This window comes from Parasteatoda tepidariorum, chromosome 5 (assembly GCF_982258835.1).
Source record: "Parasteatoda tepidariorum strain Cologne lab strain chromosome 5, Ptep-v5.0, whole genome shotgun sequence".
NCBI classification, from domain to species: Eukaryota; Metazoa; Arthropoda; class Arachnida; order Araneae; family Theridiidae; genus Parasteatoda; species Parasteatoda tepidariorum.
The window spans coordinates 55,612,565-55,636,157 of NC_141759.1; the positions used below are offsets into that span (position 1 = coordinate 55,612,565).

General features: G+C 34.4%; 1 protein-coding gene across 1 annotated transcript; it reads left to right on the top strand.

The window, feature by feature from the left end:
* The first annotated feature begins 833 nt into the window (after positions 1 to 833).
* On the top strand, positions 834 to 18,658 carry LOC147809361 (uncharacterized). The gene is made up of 8 exons (XM_087162788.1): positions 834 to 1,562; positions 2,735 to 4,562; positions 4,641 to 4,769; positions 5,232 to 5,985; positions 8,177 to 8,282; positions 16,880 to 16,952; positions 17,065 to 17,102; positions 18,419 to 18,658. Exons 1-8 carry the CDS (start codon positions 834 to 836, stop codon positions 18,656 to 18,658), a joined length of 3,897 nt encoding a protein of 1,298 aa, XP_087018914.1.
* The last annotated feature ends 4,935 nt before the right edge of the window (positions 18,659 to 23,593 follow it).

Consider the following 23,593-nt stretch of genomic DNA (forward strand, 5'->3'; position numbering starts at 1 on the left):
GAGAAGAATTAAGGTTTTTCCGTCGTGCACACTTTTTTGAAAAGTGGCCAGTCTTTAAAATTTACTTTTTATCAATAACTCAATTTCAAAAGCAAAATAATTATTACTCATTTTGGTTTAAACAAAGAGTTCCATACAATTAAAGTCAAATACCTATTTATCTATAAATGTTACGTAATTTGGCAAAAAAATTAATTTGATTAAAAGGGAAAGGTAACTATCGTTGGGCAATTTATTATATGGCAAGAGGAACTGTCAACTTTCCCCGCTATCTCGGAACTTTTCTTATAGTGGTTTGCTTTTGAAATTAAATTATTGATAAGAAAGTAAATTTTGAAAAAATTGCCCACTTTACCAATTGCAAAATTAAAGTCAGATACCACACTTTTGAAATTTTCTTACTGTTCGCGCATGTGCGACTGCCGCGCCACCCTTTTTTGTGAAAGATTTATATACCTTGAGAACTTCATAAATGGCGGACGTAGTCCGTGAGCTTTTAAAATAAAGAGATATACAGTCCATTGCAAACCAGTGTTCTTCTTATTTACGAAATAAACTTAGAGCTATCGACTAGAGTGATCATAAACATGTGGTCCAGTCACCCGGAAGCGAATTAGTGATTTATGGAAATCATTTAAAGTGCATACCGAAACGAACTATGTGTACGATGCTCGTGTTATTTAACAATGGAATTTATATTAGTGAGTGACAATAAAAAAGAAGCCGAAATTCTGAGGTAAGAGCAATTTCCCTTGTTTCATTCATTGTGCAAAATTTACCTTGAGTTATTCAGTTTGTCTATTTACATTGAGTTATTTTAGTGTGTTTAAAAAATGTCCCTTAATAAACTAAAAAAAGACGAATTAAAAGTCGTCGCAGACGAGTTAAGTTTAAAAGTTGAAGAAGGGGCAAGAGTTATTGATATAAAGAAGCTAATTGAAAATAGTGAGATTTATAAAAACGATAGTGATTTCGTTCAGAGTTTGATTAATAATATTCTTGAGGAAAAGAAAAACAATTATGAGTTAGAAAAAACTAAATTAGCTCAGTTAGAGAAAGATAACCAAACAAAAATAGAGTTAGAAAAAATTAAACTCGCTCAGTTAGAGAAAGAAATTGAATTATCTAATGCGCGAAAAGAATCGCACAATTCTTCGAAATCGGAAACTATTAGCGAGCCAGAGCCGCCGCACCGTCTCGAAGATTTAATAAAAAGTATAAAAACCCTTACCATATCCGTTCCCTCTAAACCTGAAGCATTTAATTTGTTTTTCCAATCCCTCGAGAAAGCGTTTAAAACGAAAAATGTGCCCGAAGAATTAAAATCCGAAATACTGCTAAATTTGTTAGGTGAAAAAGCGAAAAATTTAATGATTTATATAAGTGAACAAGAATTAGCAGATTACGATAAACTTAAAGAAATCGTGTTGAAGGAATTTCAACCAACACCTCGAGAATGTATTAATAATTTTAATAAAATGCAAAAAATGCCTCATGAAAGTTATCTTCAGTTTGCTTCACGATTGAGTGCAGCATTCGAATACTATTGCCAATTACGCAAGGTTAGCGATTTTAAAACATTATGCGAGTTAATTATTTCGGATAAGATGTTTGGTCTACTTGACCGAGAATTAATGACTCATATTGCAGTAAGGCAGGGAGAATCATTTTTCAAACCACAAGAGCTAGGAAGAGAGTGCGATATTTATCTTTCTTCCAAGGTTAAATCAAAACAAGATATAAATTATCATTCCCAAAGGAATCGAGACTTCCGTTCTAATAAAAATATTTCTAATGTGTTTTTATCCGAAATAAATTATCCTAAATGTGTCATTTGTAAATCTAATGAGCATGCCTTGTATATGTGTTTTTAAAAATATGTCCATTAATGAAAGATTAGAAGTAGTCAAGAGTAATAAATTATGTTTTAAATGCTTATCCGCCAAATGTTCCGTTCAAACGTGCAAATTTAAGGATTGCTTTTGCGGTAAACCTCATAATAAAATGATCCACTTTCCAAGAGTAAACAGAAATAATAAATCACCCGCTATTGTTAACCAAGAATCACAGTTGAGTTTTGAATATTCCATCCCCCCTTCCACCTCCTCTCAAGACGGCGCTAATGGAAATATGTCTGTAGTCGCCACCAGTTATGAAAAAAATAAATTAAACACAAAAACTGTTCTTTTGAGTACGGCTAAGTGTTTTATTAAGGATAAAAATTCCTTATGGCAGGAAGTTAGGTGCTTGCTAGATTCAGGCTCCCAATCATGTTTGATTAATCGCAATTGTTTACAAAATCTAAATTTGCCTTACGAAAAAATGAACACACAAATTTCTTGTTTGAATGATTCAACGATGAATATAAATAGGTGTGTTAGGACTTCGATTTCAAATAAAGATAAGAGTTTTGAAAAGGAATTAACCTTTTTAGTAGTTGAAAAAATAATTGATTTTACGCCGTCGAAATTTCTTTAACACAGCAGTTAAGGTTCCTGTTAATGTTAGATTAGCTGACGAAACCTTTTTCATTCCTGATAAAATTGACGTATTGTTAGGCGCGGAGATATTCTATGAATTATTGCGGTCGGGACAAATATATTTACACGAATCAAAATTAATTCTACAAAATACCGTTTTCGGATACGTAGCGAGTGGTAGTTTAATTGATTCGCGTACAACCAATGTGCATTGCGGATTAATTTTAGAGGATGATTTAAACAAAACATTAAAGAGTTTTTGGGCAGTTGAAAATTTAGACGTAGGGTTAACGAAAAGTAAAGAAACGACCTTTTGCGAGGAACATTTTGAGCAAACACATTTCCGTAATAAAGAAGGTAGATACGTAGTAACTATACCCCTTAAGGAAGAACCCTCGTGTTTAGGTGAGTCAAGGGATATTGCTCTTAAACGGCTGAATTCTCTGTGGTATCGGTTATCAAAGGACCAAGAACATTTGAGACTTTACAAAAACTTTCTTGCTGAATACGAGAGGCTTGGTCACATGAGTGAAGTTAAAGATGAAGGAGAACCGGAAAGTTCCTATTATATGCCACACCATGGCGTGTATCGTCCCGAGAAGAGTACTACGAAGCTTCGCGTAGTATTCAACGCTTCTAGCTTGACGCATTATGCTACCTCATTTAACGCTATCCAGTATAATGGTGGGGTGATACAGGAAGACTTATTTAGCATAATGACTAGCTTTCGAAGGCACACATACGCGTTTCAAGCGGATATAAAGATGATGTACAGAATGATTTTGGTGAACCCTAAGCAGCATTGTCTTCAAAGAATCCTCTGGAAGGATCATGAGAATGGCCCAACAAAAGCTTATGAATTGAGAACTATCACGTACGGCACCGTGAGTGCTAGTTTTTTAGCAACAAGGTGTTTGAATCAGCTATCTCTTGACGAGGGCATAAATTTTCCTTTGGCAGCTCCTCTTCTACGTGACAACTTCTATATGGATGATGTGTTGTATTCAGCACCCTCTCTGGATGAAGCGAAGGAAACACGGCGGCAACTGATTTCAATTCTCGATAAAGCCGGTATGAGTCTACATAAATGGTCTGCTAGCCATCCGGAACTTTCACCAAGTAAAAACGATTATGACTTTTCGAGCGCCGATGAAACAAAAACTTTAGGAGTCATTTGGCGACCATCAGAGGACTGCTATACCTTCAAAATATCAGTGGATGAGAACAACACCTTTACCAAGCGGTCAGTTCTGTCCACCATAGCAAAACTTTTTGACCCCCTAGGGATAGCCGGCCCTGTCATAGCCAAGGCCAAAATATTTATGCAGAAATTGTGGAAATTGAACATTGACTGGGGTGATCCACTTCCTGCTGCAGAATCTCAGGAGTGGAGCGAATTTATTTCCACGTTGAAAGGTGTGAACAGCATTAAAGTTGATAGGTGCATTACAATAGAACAGTCTAAAACAATCGAATTTCATGGATTTGCTGATGCATCGGAGAGTTGCTATGGAGCGGTCGTTTATTGCAAATCTTTCAACTCTGCAGGTGACATAATTGTGAAATTAGTTGCTAGCAAATCTAGAGTTGCCCCACTTAAAGCCCTAAGTATCCCCAGACTGGAACTTTGTGCTGCAGTCTTGTTGTCCAAGTTAATGAAAAAGATACTTTCCGCATTAAAATTGCAAACAGACAAAGTTTACCTTTGGTCTGATTCCATGATTGTGCTAGCATGGATTCAAAAGGAGCCAACGAGTCTTAAGACATTCGTGAAAGATAGAATTGCACTTATACAAGAACTGACGCTAAAGTCCCAATGGAATCATGTGCCATCCGAGATGAATCCCGCGGACTTGATATCCCGAGGATCGGACCCTGTGAATCTTTTAGAGACTAATTTATGGTGGAAAGGCCCTAATTTCCTTTATGACAATGAGTATCCTAACCAAAACTTTCCTGTATCGCAAGAACTGAGTGTCTTCCAAAGTGAACTTAAAAAGCCTTCAAGCTTAGACATTGAAGGTCCCTTAAAAGCCTTTACATTAACATCCAAAAATTTTGTGCATGAACTAATTGGCTTGAGTAATAATTATTTTACTATAGTGCGCGTATTAAGTTATATTTTTAGGTTTTCTAAGAATTGCAGAAATCCTACTGAAGGAGCTTCAGGACCTCTGAGCAATGAGGAGATCAACGCCTCCGAGCAGTTCCTGTTGAGAGTAATACAGAACGAGGAATTTGGATCAGAAATTCGGAGTCTCAAACTGCACGGGAAGGTGTCTCCTACGAGTAAGATAAGAAATTTGAACCCTCTTTTAGATTCAAATGAAGTTTAAAGAGTTGGAGGACGATTAGGTAACACTGAATTGAATTTTCTTAAAAAACACCCTGCAATACTCCCTAAAAATAGTCCTTTAACTTCTGTTATTATTTCGACATATCATCTTAAATATTTGCATATTGGTCCAAATGGTTTATTAAACTGTGTAAGAGAAAAATTTTGGCCCTTGTGTGGCCGTTCTCTATGTAGAAGAATTACTCATAATTGTGTTGTTTGTGTTAAAAATAAACCCATTGCTGCGACGCAAATAATGGGAAATCTACCTAGAGAAAGAGTTGTGCCAGATTTCGCATTCAATTGCTCTGGTGTTGACCTAACTGGTCCGTTTTTCATTAAATGTAAACATCAAAGAAAAGCAATTTCTCTAAAGGTGTATATTTGCTTATTCATATGTTTTGTATCTAAAGCAGTGCATATAGAGATAGTTTCTGATTTGACATCCGAGTCTCTAATTGCCACGTTGAAGAGATTCATCGCGCGTAGAGGCAAATGTGCCAAACTGTTTTCAGACAACACGACGAATTTCGTTGGCGCTAACAAGGAGTTAAAAAAATGTTTAAATTTATTCAAAAATCCTGATGAAAAATTGGCTAACTATCTATCCGCTGAAGGCATAGAGTGGAGTTTTATCCCGCCTAGAGCCCCCAACTTTGGTGGTCTCTGGGAGGCAGCAATTAAGTCGTTTAAATACCATTTTAAAAGAGCTGTAGGTAATGCCTCTTTAACTTACGAAGAATTGCATACTATAGCCACTCAAATTGAAAGCATTTTGAATAGTAGACCGATAACTCCACTATCCGCGGATGAAACCGACTTAGAAGTTTTAACTCCTGCGCATTTCCTGATAGGGAGAACAATGAACGCCATAATTGAACCGGACTTGACAAATTTAAAAGAAAATAGGTTATCCAGGTGGCAAAGAATAACCAAATTAGTACAATTAATTTGGAGAAAGTGGCAACGAAGCTACTTAAGTGAACTGCAGCAACGTGGCAAGTGGAGATTCGAAAAGGACAATGTCAAAATCGGTAGTTTAGTCTTAATTATTGAGGATAATTTACCAGCTAATAAATGGTTAATGGGCAGAATAATTAAAGTGTTTTACGGCACTGATAAGAAAATCAGAGTTGTAAAAGTGAAAACCCAGCACGGGACCCTCAAGAGGTCTATTTCTAAAATATGTTTGTTACCTGTATCATAAAAATATTCTTATGTTTAATTTTATTTTGAATTGATTATTTGTTGTATGAGAAGATCGGTTGCAGTGTAAAGTATCATTAATTTGGTTTTTCTTATTTGTATCAATGTTACTAATTATCATCTAAATGCTTTGTAAAGATTTTTTAAATAATGCAAATTGTGCTTTGTTAAATTACATATTAATTGAATGTTGAAACATTGCAATGCCGGGCGGCATGTTCGCGCATGTGCGACTGCCACGCCACCCTTTTTTGTGAAAGATTTATATACCTTGAGAAGTTCATAAATGGCGGACGTAGTCCGTGAGCTTTTAAAATAAAGAGATATACAGTCCATTGCAAGCCAGTGTTCTTCTTATTTACGAAATAAACTTAGAGCTATCGACTAGAGTGACCATAAACACTTACTATGATCTATTCGATTTACTGTATATGCCATATGAAGGAATCAAGTGTTCGCGGAAACTGTAGAAACAACTAATTGGTGCACCGGAGTACTTGACCAAAAAAGCCTCCTCCGTAAATGATATTAATACAAACTGAATCAAAGACCTTTGATATTAAAATTATTTGGGCTAGTAAACTTAATTTCAGGTAGTTAAATAATATTGTGGGAAAAGAAGATAGGAAGGACAGCACAAAACAGGGATAACACAGACAAGTAATAACATAAACAAACAAATGAAGTCATTAGTCGGTAGGAATTTTCCTTTTAATAATAGTTAACACAAAAGTAGTTAGTGATTAGTAAATGTTAGTAATTGTATTAGTAATTTGATTCAAAATGAGCAGCAGTAATTCAGCAAAGGGTGGTAGCTTCAATATAATTCAAGTTGAGGTAATCAAGTAATATATGATTAATATTTCTTTTCATGTTCCACCAGAAGCTTGTGTATGTTATCTATGTGACTTGGTGTGAAAAAATAGATAATTAGGTATTTTAAAAAAGTGAGTAGTGACAAGTTTGATCTCCTGGATTTGTATAATGTCAGGAGAGTTTTGTTTGAAACAACGTTTAAGTTCGTTAATTTTACCACGGAAGCCATTGGCAATCCATGATACAAGGAAGGTTTTTTAATTTACTAAAAAAGTAGTTGTTCACTTATTATTATTAGAGAGGACTAATTTTGAGAAAGGAATTTAAAATTAATCTACAGTGCTATCAACGTTTTCTAGTTTATCAACCAGTTCAATTATATTACCGAATTTATTCTTTAAAATTTCGATAAGTCGAGCAACTTTTTGAAAAGTATTTTCTAGACGTTTATCGGTGATTAGGGATATTATGTCATCAAGGGGTAAATCAACATTGCTTCTTGCCACTTGGGCATAAGTAGGTTGATCCAGAGGACGGATGTACCTCTGATGGGTAAATCGATTACAGTCATTTCTGTAATTTGGTCTATTGTCATTTCTATTATTTATAAATCTGTTAGTTTTGGACTGCACGGCTTTAGTACATTTTCTATAAGTTGCTCTGTGCTCGCCACCGCAACCACAACCACCATCAACCAAACATCCTTCACGCTTGAATATTCGACCTTATCTGACGATTAAATTAGTTTTACTGATGTACCCAGCTGGATCATGTAATACTATACGATCTAATTATATATCATTATTTTCTTTAAATTATTAGTGATAATGTCACAATATTCCAAATTATATTAATTGTTAGTTTAAAATAAACCATAAATTAAAACAGCAAAAACCAAACTATAACAGTAGCAGAAGCTCTGGTTGATATAAGTTTAAACTTAGAGTCAGGCTTAGACTGAAAATATTTCTTAATATGGGATGGGAAGGATTCCCGAACCTTTAATGTCGTTCGGTGTCCGAGATCTAGGCATCTTAAGCCGAAATAGGCCCTTTTCCCGTTCATCATGAAGAATGGATACACTGAGGGGAGGAGACATAAAGTTATGAAAAAATGGCAACTTGCCATCATGCTGACAAGACTAGACTAGATATATAATTGTTCAAAGTGCCTGCCCGCAAAGCGGGCATCTGACTTTTTCATCGCATAATGTTTGCCCTTGGGCGACTAAGACGTTTGGCTTTAGGCTAGGGAGGAGAGAATGGAGTACGGGGGAAGTCCCCTGAGTCAAGGTAAAATTAAAGATGTTGAGAATTATAATGTGCAAAGTTATGTACAGATCTGATAGAGCCATCATGCCTGAAAGCCCTTATATGGCAAGACGGAAAACAGCAAAAACTGGTACCAAAGACATTTACTTCAAATGTCTGAAAAATAAAATGTCTGTAACTATCAAGATTTCTTTTATCATTTCACCATGTATATAAAACTGCTTCTTTTCGAAGATAAAGTAGATATTGATGAATAGTTTAAAAAAAGAATAAGTAAACTCCGCCTGAAATCTAATTATAACTGAAATGGTTTTACTACCAACCTTTTCTCTTTTCCGTCTCCTTTACTCCCGCATGCTGAGAAGATGAAATTGTATGCGAAGGAAAACCGGAAGGTGCCTGGGAGTGAGTTGAGAGTCCGCTGTACTTTAGTTTGAAGTAAACATCTCGCCGTTTGAAAGATGATTTCTATGAAGAAGCCAATCCTGATGATTTATGAATAAGTTAGTTCATTCTGAATTAAAAAAGTTAACCAGTATAAAACATAGATGTCAACTAGCTCCGGACAGAATATATATTTTAAAGTGGTAGTTTATTAATTGTTATTCTTGGTTTAATAGATTCAATTTAGTACACTTTTAGCCACAACTATTTCTAAATAATTCGTAGACTTATATAATTCACCACGTTATAGTACTTTTATCCCGCTATACCTTTTAAAAAGTTATCAAAATTAAGCAAATATTTCCAAAAATTACCTTATAGTTATTTACCGTTCTTTTAATCATTTTGGCGTGTCCGGAGCAGTTGGCATCTCTGGTAAAGGTAAGATTTTCGTGTAAATAAACCATCTTGTAGAAAGTAGGCGTTAATTTTCCTAGAATATAAAGTTTTAAAGATCAGTTCATAAAAAGTGGAAAGTGAAAAGGTCATTAACCCCTTGGGGACGGGTGATTCAGAAAAGCATTCGTACAAAATCAGAATCAAATTGTAATTAAATAAAAAACGGTAAATTAAATGTAGTCGCTTCTAATTTGACAGACTTACTTTGCTTTTACTTTAATTATTGTTAGTTTAATCATATATATAATCAATGTTAATTCAAGGTATAACTAAATAGTTTTATTTTGCACAAAGTAATGGTGAATTAAATAAATCAATTAATTATAACTCCGCCCTCAAATAAACTGCTAAAGAAATACTTTGATTACCAGTTTGATATTTTTACCCTGATTGATATGGTTTTATGCTGTCACGTATTTGTGACAGTCGGCGCGAAAGGGTTAAACAACAGATAACAGACATTCAAAGTGCAAAAAAAAGGAAAAAAAGGGTGAAAGCGAGACGGTAAAGAGGAAAGGCTGGTAGTAAAACTTTTTCAGTTATAACTAGTTTTTGGGAGGAGTTTACTTATTCTTTTAATAGTGAGGGAATGATATTTTATTTTAATACATGTTTTTATCTAAGTTACATCTACCTTAAGTTTGAAAATAATAACATACTAAGTATATCTAATATTTATTATAATTTAGTCTTATATATTTAATAGTTTTTACAGGTTTGGGAAATAAAATTGGCTGGCACGATTGAACAAAAAAAAAATTAATAATATACTCATCTTGAATCATTCCCTCACTTTAGCATCATTCCCTCACTTTATACACTAGTGAGGGAATGGCGAATTCAATAAAATTTAAAAATAACAGTTAGGCCTAATTAATTTCTGAAGTCAATCACATACAATTATATTCATACAAGAAGGAAACATATAATTATCCACTTTCTCGATGAAGTTGTATTTTATTTTACTCTAAAAAATGACATGAGGGAATGACGAATGTAAAAAAATTTACCTGGTTTGATTCATTCAAATTTATTCCACAGCAAAGCTTCTTTAAGTTGAAGATGGAAACATACTGCAATTTTGTTCTATGATGCCAGTTGTTAACTTCTGAAGTTTTTATTAAAATATTTTTATTCTAAGAAGATTGCAGGTCATAAGAACATTGTTGTGAGGGAATGACGCGAAACACTGGGGACAAAGTTTAAAATAGTGCTGTGTTAATATTTTTATCAGAAATTAAATTTAAAATTGATTTTCTGAATTCTATATTTCAGTATTCTGAAATAAAAAACACGAATTTCTAAAAAAAAAAAATTTATTTCAGAAACAATTTTTTTCTTTTTTTAAATCAGCAGTGGGGACAAGTGAGGGAATGACATATTGGTATATTTTAATTACCTAAAATAAATAAAAAATAAAAATTTTTAATTTTATTTTTATTCTTTTGTTAGCTTGCATTCTGAAGGACACTTTCTCTGAATTTTTTTTTTCGTAAGCTGTAAAACAAACATAAAATATACTGGGGACATGAAAATGACTGTTTTTGTGAAAATGACCCATATGATAATTGTTACTATTTCAATGTTATTATTACCTGGGATATATTACTTGGCCAATACCTTTTTTTGAAGTTCCAATCATTTCTTTTTTTAATTTTCTTTCGATGAACTTTTAATTCAACAGTATTTAACTTCCTTTCGAACGATAGTTCTTTATACTATACACCAATGGCAGCACATTTAAAAGAATTTGTTACATGCATGATGCATTATAAAGTAAACAATTTATTTATAATAAGAAATACAAAAAAGAATAAAAACGTTTCAAAAAATATTTATGAAATTTGTATTTATTTCTTCTTTTACTCATTTTAAAATTTTTTATTCTCATTCTTCCATTAAAATATATACTATAAAAGCTGTGGAAGTAGTTCCCTGAACTATAATTTTTAAGTATTTCATTCGTAAAATGATTTTAGAAATCACGAAAAAATTTTTACTCAGTTCTATAAGTTAATTTCTTGTGTACATATTTGTTTAACCATCAGTAAAAACAGTCATTTTAATAATGTAACAAATAAACCAAAGTAATAAGCAAAGTAGTAACTTTAGTCATTCATATTGTTACAAATTTTATTGAAAACTAATGAACTTTTCTGAAATTAAATTAATTTCAAAGAGACCAAAGTAAACGTTAATTTTTTCGTCTGATAAAATTTGAATTCTTTCTGGCAATTAGTTTTGATTTAAAAACTTGTATAATTGGTAATCTGTCTACATACAGTTCTCAGGCATGAAACTTTGAATCTTAATTCATTAAAATATGATCATTATTTTAAGAGTTGTACTTTTTTTAAAATATTTAAAATAAATAATGAAACGTATTAAGGGATATATCAGAAATATTTATTATGAAAAAATGATTTTATTTTATGAATTATACATGATAAATATGACAGTTTTTAATTAATAAAACTATATGTATAATAAACTAAAGAATATTTCAAAGTTTTCGCAGTTCATGCTTTTTTAGTCTAATGAAAACAAAAAACATTATAAAAAAAAGAAAAATTAGTAGTCAAAAATATTATCTAAATAGCAAAAGCTCGTTTCGTTTTACTCATGCTAACGCTGCCAAACTCAAAAAGAAAATCTAAAGTAAATTGTATGATTGGTTAAATTTTAGCCACGGCCTGAGAGCGAGTTATCGTGGAATGTCTGATTCCAAGGGAGTGTTCATGGTGCGGTATTGAACGTTCATGGAACCAAACTTTCCCAGTTTCACCTTCCAGTCGGGAATCTTCATTCCATTCCCGGTAGCTCATGGTAGGACCCCTGGGTAAGAATTGTAAAGTAACAATAATAAATAACTGCTAAGATTGTTTGTTCTACCTAATCACGTTTGACGGCTTAGATTGATTTGATTAGCATAGGAATTGAAACCGCAAATTAATTAAGGAATCAGAATGAAGACGAATAACGATCCAGATCCAACGAGTAAGTGTTTTAGTTGCATAAGGGTACATTGAGAGTTGGCCGCACATTACAGTAATTGATCACAGCTATGTACAAGGGCGCCGGCAGCGGGGTGCAAGGGGTGCACTTGCACCCCCCTGGCTCTTTCTTTTAAACAATTAAGCAGATACAGAAAAATTTTGTTATAAAATTTTTTTCTTAAACATATTTTTATGGAAAAACAAATAATTAGGTAATTATTGATACGTAACAATTAAAAAATTGTTTAATCAAGCAAGAATTGTAATCGTCTTGTTTGCTGTCCAAATCTGTTTATAACTTTTTCAATGAATTCTGAGTCATCTTTGATTCTTTTCTTATGCACACTGAGCATTCACAAACTTGGCAGATATCTAAGCTATATTTTTAAATTTCATTTAATAAAATGTAAATAATATTATATTTTCTATTAGTTATCCACTTTAACAAAGGTGTATAACACAAACTGACTTCTCGCAACTGTAAAACTTCATCAACACAATAAATACCAATATTAAGCATGCACAAGCACGTTAGTATACGAAACTACTGTTTGTAGTTATTTGTGTTTCAAAGTCAGTAGCTATGCCACCGCGATCGCCTCTGGGCAAAATTTGCAAGTACAAGAAATTCGTACTTTTTTTTTTAAATATCTTGCTAACAATGAAGAAATGCATCTTGAAAAAACGAACAGATGAAAGTATATGTAATAACAAAACAAAATGTAATAGCAGAATATTTAAAAAATTTTTCGGGGGGAGGGGAGGGGAGTTTGTTAGAGGGTTGTACCCCCTTTTATATTATTCTGCTGGCGCCCTTGGCTATGTAATCAATTACTTGTGATCACGATTACAAGTAATAATAATTTTTGATTACATCACAGTAGAGCAAAAATGTAATCGATTGCATTTGCCAATTAAAGTAATCAATTACTTGTAATCATGATTACAATACTCAATTACAGTAATCACTTACTTGTAATCATGATTGCAAACATTCATAATTTTGATTACAATTGTAATCGTGATTACATAACCAATTACTGTAATCAGTTACTTGTAATCGTGATTACAAGTAATCATAATATATGATTACATGTAATTTGATTGCAAGTAATTATAATTACATATAATCTAAGTACACGATTACAAGACAAATGTATTCTTATAAATTATTATATTTTACAGTAGATAGTATAATGTATCTTATAATTATACATTTTGTACGCATTTATATCCGTACAAATGAATATAACTAAAATGTATGTACATATGATTTTATCTAGTGCAATATATATATATATATATATATATATATATATATATATATATATATATATATATATATATATATATATATATATATATATATATGTGGGGGGGGTTACGTGCGTGTGTGTGTGTGTACTATATCTGCATGTATACATGTGTCATGTACATGTGTGTATACGTGTGTCAGAGTACATTTGCCGTCGGGATAGCCATCACCTCCTACATTAGAAAGCCTCCACACGGTTTTTTATGAATAGTGTGCGCAGACTATTTAAAAAGTGAACCAGTTGTGCGCATGAAGCCAAATTCTATTTTAAAAATACTCATACTAATATGTGGTGGTTATCTTAGCATCAGTCCCGCCAGGTGCTCTAACTAGTTCATCTGAGTAGGAATAAATAATAAATCACCGAAGAGCAAATGATTTGTGAAAGTTGGGATTCAGTAACATTTACAGAGTGAAAATTAAAATGAAATAGCGATATTAAGCAAAAAAATTTTAGAGAGAGAGAGAAGAGGTTTTTGTGGCAGACTGCCTCGCCTCCCCTGGAGGTATAACCCTCTCTTTTAAAAGCCTATGCATATGTGACTTATTTATCTAAGTTTCGGCCCCGTCATTGGCCCCAACTCATTCATCTCAGTGGTAGATATGGTACATAGCCGTGGCTCCAATCAGAGGGGTGTACAAAATTTAAAAAGCAAGCAAATGGGTAAAGACAATATAAGACATGATAATGAGTACAATAAGGATAGAATGATATATATACAGGTATTTACAGTATGTTTACAGAGAGATAATCTCGGTCACCTGCCTGCCTCGCCTCCCCCCTTGCGGGCTTCACTGGTGCACAGACAGGGGCTTTGATTTGAGAAGAAGGGATAGTTGAAATTATTTGCTAGTTAAATCTTTTAGATAAAACTGCGTCTGATAGATAAAAAACAGTTGCCGGGCTGTATAGGCTGTTTTCCCTAATGAGCTCGAAGTCAAAGATTTGGTTGTAGTTACACGTAGTGCATTTACGCGCATCATTGAAGAAAGAGATGCAGAGTTTAACCGTGTGTTCCTCAAATGAGTCTATGTTCAGATCTTTTCTGATGTCACTCATTCTGAGCCTACGGGGGGCTCCCGTAATTCTCCTTAACATTTTATTTTGGGCTGTTTCTAGATTACGCTTTTGGGATTTCGAAAGGGCACTCCATGCCGGGGCAGCGTACCTCAAGATTGGCCTAATGCATTGTAGAAACAAAGTCCTTTTGGTCCTGAGGGCTAGTTTTGAGGTGTGGTTTAAGATGGGTTTTAGTGCAAAGAACGCCCCCTCGGCCTTAGCAGTGATGCTGGAAATGTGGGCGTTCCACTTCAAGTTATGAGTGAGGATTAGCCCAAGGTAGGTTGCCCTATTAACACAAGCACGGTTAACATTAACGGTTGCCCTATTAACATTAGGTTGCCCTATTAACCCGGTCACAACTGGGATAGCCTTCTTGAAGAGGAGAATATTGCTGTTAATGATCTTTTTCTTGCGAGATTTTCTCAAAATGAGTAGTGATGATTTATTTGCATTAATTGCTATTTTCCAATTGGCACACCAGTTTTCAAATTTTAAAAGAACTTGAGAGAAATTTGTCATATATATTTGAGAATTGAATCTGTAGTGGTAGACAAGTAAATGAGACAAACCAACCATATTCATAAATTAAACAAATTTTTAGACATATATTTTGGCCACAACCTTCGGCCTAAATATATATTGATCAGAAAAGATAGATACGAACTTTACTCGAAAATAGCGACTCAGCAAGAAATTTTTGATGAATATTGGCAAATGACCCCGGAGACATATCAAATAGAGCCTTGAGAATTCCGTAACGTCAAGTCCGGTCACATGCTTTCTCAATATCAAAAAAGATAGAGACAAGATTATTACGACGGACAAAAGCATTGCGAATTCGTGATTCTAGTTCAACTAGGGTATCGATAGTTGACCTTCCCTTTCGAAAGCCGCTCTGCACGTCCGGTGTTAGGCGCTTCTTTTCCAGGTAATACACAAGGCGAGCGTTAACCATGCGCTCAAATGTTTTTGCAAGACAGCTGGTTAATGCTATAGGCTAATAACTAACTGGATCTCAGGAATAAAATTGGTATTACAATAACTTCCCAATAACTAAACGGGTACGATTGTTCTATCCATATTCTATTGAGTAAGACAATATTCGTCAATGACGCCGTGTCTAAGTGGCGGAGCATATGATAAGTAATACCATCGAAACAGGGACTGGTGTTTTCAGCTTTATATAGTGCTTTTTGCAGTTCCAGAAGATTTAAAGTACAGTTATACGGTAAGGCTCGGCCAACATTGAAGTTAATAGCTTAACCTTCAGCTCTGTGTTTAGTCCTTTTAAAAGTTAAACTGTAACCATCTGCGACAAAGATGGCAGCAAGTATGTCACCGAGTATATTACATGTGTCACCGGGAGCAGAATATAAGGTACCATTTTTTTCAAGGATAGGAAAATGGAATTTACGATAGATTACATTTGCTCGCTGAACTCTCGGCCAGATTTCCGGGAGATGCAGTTGATGTAATGGATGAGACATACCGAGACTAAGATTCTCTTTGATTAATTTGCCGAATCTTACGTGCTAAGGCTTTCGCTCGCTAAAAAGCCGTAAAATTCGTTGTTGTTGGGGAGCGGTGGAAGATGCTCCAAAGGCGTCTCTGCTCTTTATAAGCTGTGGTGCATTCCGCATTCCTCCAAGGTTTACGATGGCGAGGAAGTGAGGTAGAAGTCTTAGGTATACTCGCTTCGCCAGCGTGAATGATTGCAGGATTTAATCGAATCTACAATAATATATATAATGGTACCGGTTACTATGCTCTCAGTCATTTGTGCATGCTGAGTAAACAGTGTCCAATTACCGCGATGATATATAAATACTCATGTTCTAGACAAAATGGGTGCATTAACAGAGTGTGAAACATCGAGAGGAAAGTGATCGCTGTTATGTAAATCATTGTCAATAGAAAGTTGAGTAAAAGGCAAGATATCGGGCCGATGGCCAAGTCAGTGGAATGAAATGTTCTCGCAGGTTCATGGAAATACGTTTTTTCGCTTTGGTTCAGCAAGCAAAGATCATGGTCTTGAATTAGTTTTTCAATTTTTTGTTCGACGGAACTACCCCACAATACACTATCGCCATTAAAATCTCTTTGTTGTAACGCTTAGGCAGCTGATTAATCAAGTAATTCAGATCAGTTTGTGAAATGGTGTCATTCGGAGATAAATAAATGGAACATATGGTGATGAAGATATTGATATGAATCTGAATAGCAATAGGAATGATGAGGTTCTCAATGGAATGCTAATAAAAGGCTAGTTAAAACTGCAGGACCACACTGTGGTCAGTTGCGATCATCACAGTCGTTACGGAAACACATGTAATTATACAATTCAAACATGTCAGATGGTTTAAAGAGTATTTCTTGAAATAATATGCATATAGGTTGATATCGAGAGGCTATCTCTTTGATATCAGTTAATTTATTGCGAATACCACTACAATTCCAAGATAGATGTGTTATGGCCATTATGCTGTGGTTTGTGAGGTTTGCATGATCTCTTGATTTATCGGAGGGCTATTTAAAATGCTCTCATTATCTTCAGAGAGATAAATGGACACTTCGTAGTCCTCTTCGAGTTTTTGCAAAACTTCAGAAGCTGAATTGGTATGGTGGAGGTACTTGGGATCTTTTTCTTTTTAGTTTTTCCAGGACGTTGACGGATTGTTTGAAACTTTATATCCCTGCGCTGTTGTTTCTTCATAAATTTATCATATTGATCTGATTTAGCTGCTTTAGAAGGTGGAGAAGGGGAAGAGGGAGATGAGGTAGATTAATTTGCAGCATGGAGCATGGAAACATTGGGATTTGGAGCATCGAAATATTGAGTTTCGCTGCTTCAAAAGGAAGAGAAGGATGCTTGGTAGATGTTAAAGAGAAAGGGGTATCAGTTTGAGTAGTGACCAAGCAATAGGTTACTTTTACAGCAGCAGGATAGCACAGTTCTAGCGGTAATCATTTGCCGTACTTTATTAAATGATAGATTTTGCATAACGTTAACTGACTGCATCTCTTTGTGACCATTTAGGACAATTCCTGGCGTAGGCAGCATAATAACCCTTGCTATTGATGCAAAAGGGCGATAACTCACAGGAAGTATCATCATGGTCACAACCAGAGTAACGAGCACAAATGGGTGTGCTAAGACAAGAGGAATTTGACATTGGAAACACGTGAAAGGAATTCGCACCTATGGTCTAACCTGACAGTTATACCAGGCAAGCTTGACTTCTTGTGGTAATTTCGACGTAGAGAAAAGAAGAATAAAAGAAAGGATGAATAAAATGTTTCGTAGGGACAAGTTGAACATTCCGAGGAATCTAAATTTTTACGGCGATAACATGTTCATCGCGCAAATCATCTACAATCATTTCTTCTGTGTCATCAATTCGGATTTCGATATCACACCTCGAGAGGTGTTCCGAGTCTTTCGAGGTGTTACGTTTACTGAAAATTAATATATAGTTTTACATGTTGACAGAATAGTTGCTTAGTTTTCAGATGATACCTAAACTAAGAGGTCACCAGATAGTAATTTTCGAACTGAGGCTACTTCTCCAAAAACAGAAAAAAGAGCTTTATATATCAAAAATAACGATATTTTACTAAACGGTGTATTAGGTACAGGGGAATTAAACAATGCTATATCAAAATAACGAGCATATTCACACTGTGCTAAAGGTGTTCAGCTGTTTTTTGCTATGGTGTGCGGAACTCAACACCGTGTCGTTATTTTCTGAAATAGAAAATTTCAAACATTTCAACTACCAGCGGCACCACCCACCACGGAGTCCAACTAAGGGAATGCAAGTAACTGATTGGTTCTGACACAATACGTTACTCACATCGATGCTTACCAATAGTTAAACGCCTGCGAGCCACTTCTGAAGCAGACTCCATCACCCTTAGAGAGGTGCCCTGTGAATGTCCCTGAGCTTTGCCCTAGCCAACAGATGATGTTTGGGACTAGCCGATTGATACATGTAGTTTCATCTAGACATGAACTCTGGAATTATCCTGAGTTCAGGAAATAAGACTCTAGTAAACATCTAAGGAAAACATTTATTAATGCTAAATAAAACAGATTCTACACGCACAGCGTGTTTTCGTGCATACAGCTGTTGAAGAAGAATACATAGAAAAGCAAGTATCAAATTCGTGTCGAAACATTTATACTGTAAAGATCGGCACCACTTCAGTTCGCTTCACGAGAAATAATGATCGCTACAGCAGCGACACCGCAATGCACACAGGCCTATATGCACCTCCCGTTTGCCTGAAGCACGGGCCAAAGCAGTGTGTTGGAGTACCAAGATACCCTTGAACTACCAGAACCCCTTTTCCAAGAACACGGGTCTCCACGCACTGCGAACACGTTAGTGGTCTCTTAACAACAGGGACGAATCGAACACGGACGAAAAGCCCTCACCTGTAAATTTGGCAGCCACGTCCGGGGGAAAAGGAAGGAAAAAGTAGGAGTAAAGGAGAGGAAAACAAAAGGAGGATAAATCACTAGGGTACCAAGGGACCGTGTTTCCCCGTGTTTTTCTAAAGAAGGTAAACCCTCTGAGGGATTTCAGCGTTACTTCTGAAAATTAGGCAGTATGAGCTTTAATAAAATTTTAAAAGATATAATGTACTAACAATTTTTGCAAAACATTCACCTGAAGCACGTTTAATTCTACATTATATTAACTGTTAAATTATTGAAATAGAGCATAAATAGATTTAGTAAAGAATTAAATATAACAAAGAATCAACTGATAGAAAATTAAAATTTATAAATTTAAATATACCAGTAAAATAAAAATACATTTTTTATATGTAAATTTATTTTCTCACTAAGTACTGATACTACACTCAGGAATTGCGAACAATTAACGCTACGTACGCTTCGCTGATAAAGCAAAGAGTACAGTAGCAAGGAAAGAACATGACCGAACGAACACGTTCGTAGACGTAAGCACAGGCCCCTCTTCCCCACTGGGCACGTGCCCAGGGCCCCCTAGTTCCTGCCAGATTACCAAATGATAACCGATACATTATTACCGAAAAACATTAATTTTGAAAAATCTGATGATAATGACTTACTACAATACCTACGCTTATTATATTAGCTTTAGTTTGCCGCATGCGGATAGCTATACCTTGTACAACATAGCTTGAACTTTTTGACAGATGGGTCAGTGATGGGAAACAGAAAATATCTATTGGTGTAAAAAATGTGTTGGCTAAATATGTGGCTGTATGTATGTTTTAAACTATTCAAAATAAATAAATTCATTCGTCAATCAATTTTATTGCACTAGACATAAAAACATTGGGTAGGTAAGAAACCGTTGTTTTCAGTTTTTCTATTTAAATTTTACCTAGAAGCAATAAAAACCACTTAAGACTTTCGGAAAATGCTTGAGTCCTTAACAGGTACTTTTATGTTGTGTGTCTATTCTTATGATTATTATCAATTTTTAATATTATTAAAATAAGAAGATATTGTTCGTCGTTGCAAAGTTATATCGATTTCAGATTTGACATCTGTCAAAAAGAAAGATCAAACTAATAAATAAACAGGGTATAATACTCCACTCTCTCTCAAAAATGAGTTTTTCCGATATTAGTATGTTTAGGTTAATTTAAATACCTATATGTAAGTATAAGAATACAATTTTAAAAAAAATTATTAAATTAAAAAAAGAATTATTTGATGCGGTGTGGTTTATGTCTTAAAGAAACCTATTCGAACGTCATTCGTAATACCAAAGACAAAAAAGGGGAATTCCCGATTCCCGATCGTCGTTTGACTTGACGAACGGGAATTCCCTTCAAGTATTTGTCTGCGATGTTGTGGCGTTTGTTTTGTTTGTAGTTGTTAGTTTGTTACTGACTGTGCTCGAGCTCTGATAAAAAAAATAGTATTGTTTGATTAAATCGTCGTTTTGTCTGTTTTGTGTTAGCGAATATTTTCGTTATAAAATTAATTAAATAGTGAATTATAATATAAAATGTCGAAACGGTCATATCCTAGTGGATCTGAAAAAAGGAAAAAAGCTCTACATCAGAAAGAAGTAATTGAAAAGTTACCAAAATTAACATCATATTTTACTACTACTACTGGAGAAACTTCTGTAAGTAGCAATCAACTCATAAATGTTCCACATGATGACTCAGCTCAATCACAAATTGCGGGAATTTCTAAACCTTCATGTTCCAATTTTGAAAAAGAGATTGAATCAGAAAGCGACTATTCCTACGACGAAAGTGCAACGACTTCAGTGACTTCACTAAAACCGACAACTCCAACTGTGTCAATTGAACAGCAGTTTTCCAACACAGAAGAATTAATATCGCACGATCCCGCCGATTATTTTCACGAAAAGTTTGTTGAAATAAATCGCGAAATTTTAATTCGTAAGGGACCAGTATATTTTCAAAATAAAGATTCTGACTTTTCCGAGGCATCCAGAACATACAAAGATGGTAATAAATTAGTAACGAGATATTTCAACAAAGCATTATTTATTCGCAAATTAAAGAACAATGAAAGCGTCGAAAGAAAATGGTTGCTGTATTCGCCTTCCAAATGCTCTGTATTTTGTTTTTCATGCTGCTTATTTAACCCAACTGATGTTAATCTTTGCTCTCGGAATGGATGTAATGATTGGAAGCATATTAATCACATAATTTTAACACATGAAAATAGCCCAGCGCATAAGCAATCTATGATGACTTATCTGGCACGAAGTAAAGCGGTTGGTAGAGTAGATATAGACTTATTATCTCAACATCAAAAGGAAGTGGATTACTGGAGAAACGTACTTAAACGGATTGTAGCTGTTGTAAAATTTTTGGCATCGAGAGGGCTTCCATTTCGCGGCGACAATGAAATCCTAGGATCTCCAAACAATGGAAATTATTTGGGTTGTGTGGAATTATTGAGTGAATTTGATCCATTTCTTGCAGATCACTTAAAAAAATTTGGGAATCCTGGAAAGGGTAACATTTCTTATTTATCAGCAAATATCTGTAATGAGTTTATTGAAGTAATGGGAAAACAGGTTCTAAAAAAAATTATAAATGAAGTTAAATCAGCAAAATATTTTTCCATAAGCGTTGACAGTACGCCCGATCTGTCTCATATTGACCAGCTAACTTTCATCATTCGATACGTAAAAGACTGTGTTCCTGTTGAAAGGTTTTTGAAATTTATACCTATTAAAGAACATAAATCTAAGTATTTAGCGGAGACCATCTTAAATTTTTTAGAGATGCATGATATTCCCATAAAAGATTGCAGAGGACAAAGCTACGACAATGCTTCAAATATGTCGGGAAAGTATAGTGGTCTACAAACAAGAATCAAGGAAAAATGTGAATTTGCCACCTTTATACCATGTGCAGGACATTCACTAAACTTGGTAGGTGTCCATGCTGCTGGGTGTGTACCGGAGGCATCACAGTTTTTTGAAATAGTTCAGAAAGTGTACAACTTTTTTTCGGGCTCTACCCACAGATGGAATATGTTAACAGAACATTTAGGTTCAAAAAAAGTTGTTAAGAGTCTTTCACAAACCAGATGGTCAGCCCGAGCTGATGCAGTAAGTGCTTTGCATGGAGGTTATAAAAGAATATTAGAAGCTTTAATCACCATCGCAAACGATACTGAACAGGCACGAGAAACAAGAGACGAAGCCCTTAGTCTGTCTAGAAAAATGGGAAATCTAGAATTTATTATACTGACGGAAATCTGGAGCACTATATTGGAAAGAATAGACAAAACAAGTAATTATCTTCAGAAAGAAACAATAACACTGGACGTTGCAACCAATTTGTTGACTTCACTTTATGATTTTATTACTAACCTCAGGGATAAATTTGATAACTTCGAATCATCTGCCAAAGAAAATAACCCAGAATCTGACTACAAGGATCTATCTCAAAGAACAAGACGTAGAAGCTCACGGCAGAGTTTTTTTGATGGCTCTGCGCCATCAGTCCAATTGAATGGAAAAGAGCGATTCAACGTAGAAACCTTTCTCCCAATAATCGATACCTTGAGTGTTCATCTAAAACAGCGACAAAGTTCATATGAGATCGTCAGTCAACGTTTTAGTTTATTTTTTCACTTAAAAACTCTGAATTCCGAAGAGATACGACAAGGATGCAAAGAATTTTCTCAAATCTATCACGAAGATGTAAATGAAAAAGAGTTAGAAATAGAATGTCAACATTTAAAAGAATACTTAATAAATGTTCAGAGTGAAAATGAAGCATCTAACAGTGTACAGGAAGTATATAATCTATTAAAGCAAAACAAAACTGAAGACACATTTCCTAACGTAGAAATTGCATTGAGAATATTTTTAAGCATGATGGTAACTAACTGCAGCGGAGAACGCTCCTTCTCCAAATTGAAACGAATAAATATGAATTAAGAAGTACAATGCTTCAAGAGAGATTAAATAGTTTGTCGCTGATGTCCATAGAATGTGATATTCTCAATACCATAGATTTTGAAGAAGTGATTAACGATTTTGCTCATCTTAAATCTAGAAGGGTACCTTTGCAATCAACATAGAATTAATTTAAGGATTTTAAGTTAAGCGAGTTACTTTTGTAGATTATTTTTTATATTTCCTATTTTTTTATAGCTAGTAACTAAATAAAAATAAATTTAGAACCTTGTTTGTCTTTCTTTATCTATTGTAACTAAATAGTGTTTTCTCAAGGTCATAGGGGCCCCATGATCCTAATGTGCCCAGGGCCTCAAATAGTTTAAAGACGACCCTGCGTAAGCACAAGCAGAGTGCTGGTAGTGACTACTTAGTACTAGAGATGGGCAAAACTGCTACTTTTCAGTCACTGTTACTTCTGCTACTGGGATCCAAAAGTAACAGTGACAAATAGCAGTGACTGTTATTATTTCGATATATAATTAATCGATATCTTATATCGATTAATCGTTTTCATTTATCAAAACCTTTCAAAAATTAATCGATTAAATATTTTAATTAATAATTGATATGATTAGTTTTTAGTTAATTTAATCGATATAATTAGTTTTCAGTAAAATTAATCTATATCATCAGTTTTTAATGTAGTTAATTAAAATAATTCATCTTTATACTGAGGAGTCTTTTTTATGGAAAGTGATGATTTTTAATAAACAATGTATATCGTAGTACGCAATATAGTAGTATGATTTTTACTAACCAATATGGGACCTTATTTAATTCTTGTAAAATAATAAAATAACAAAAGC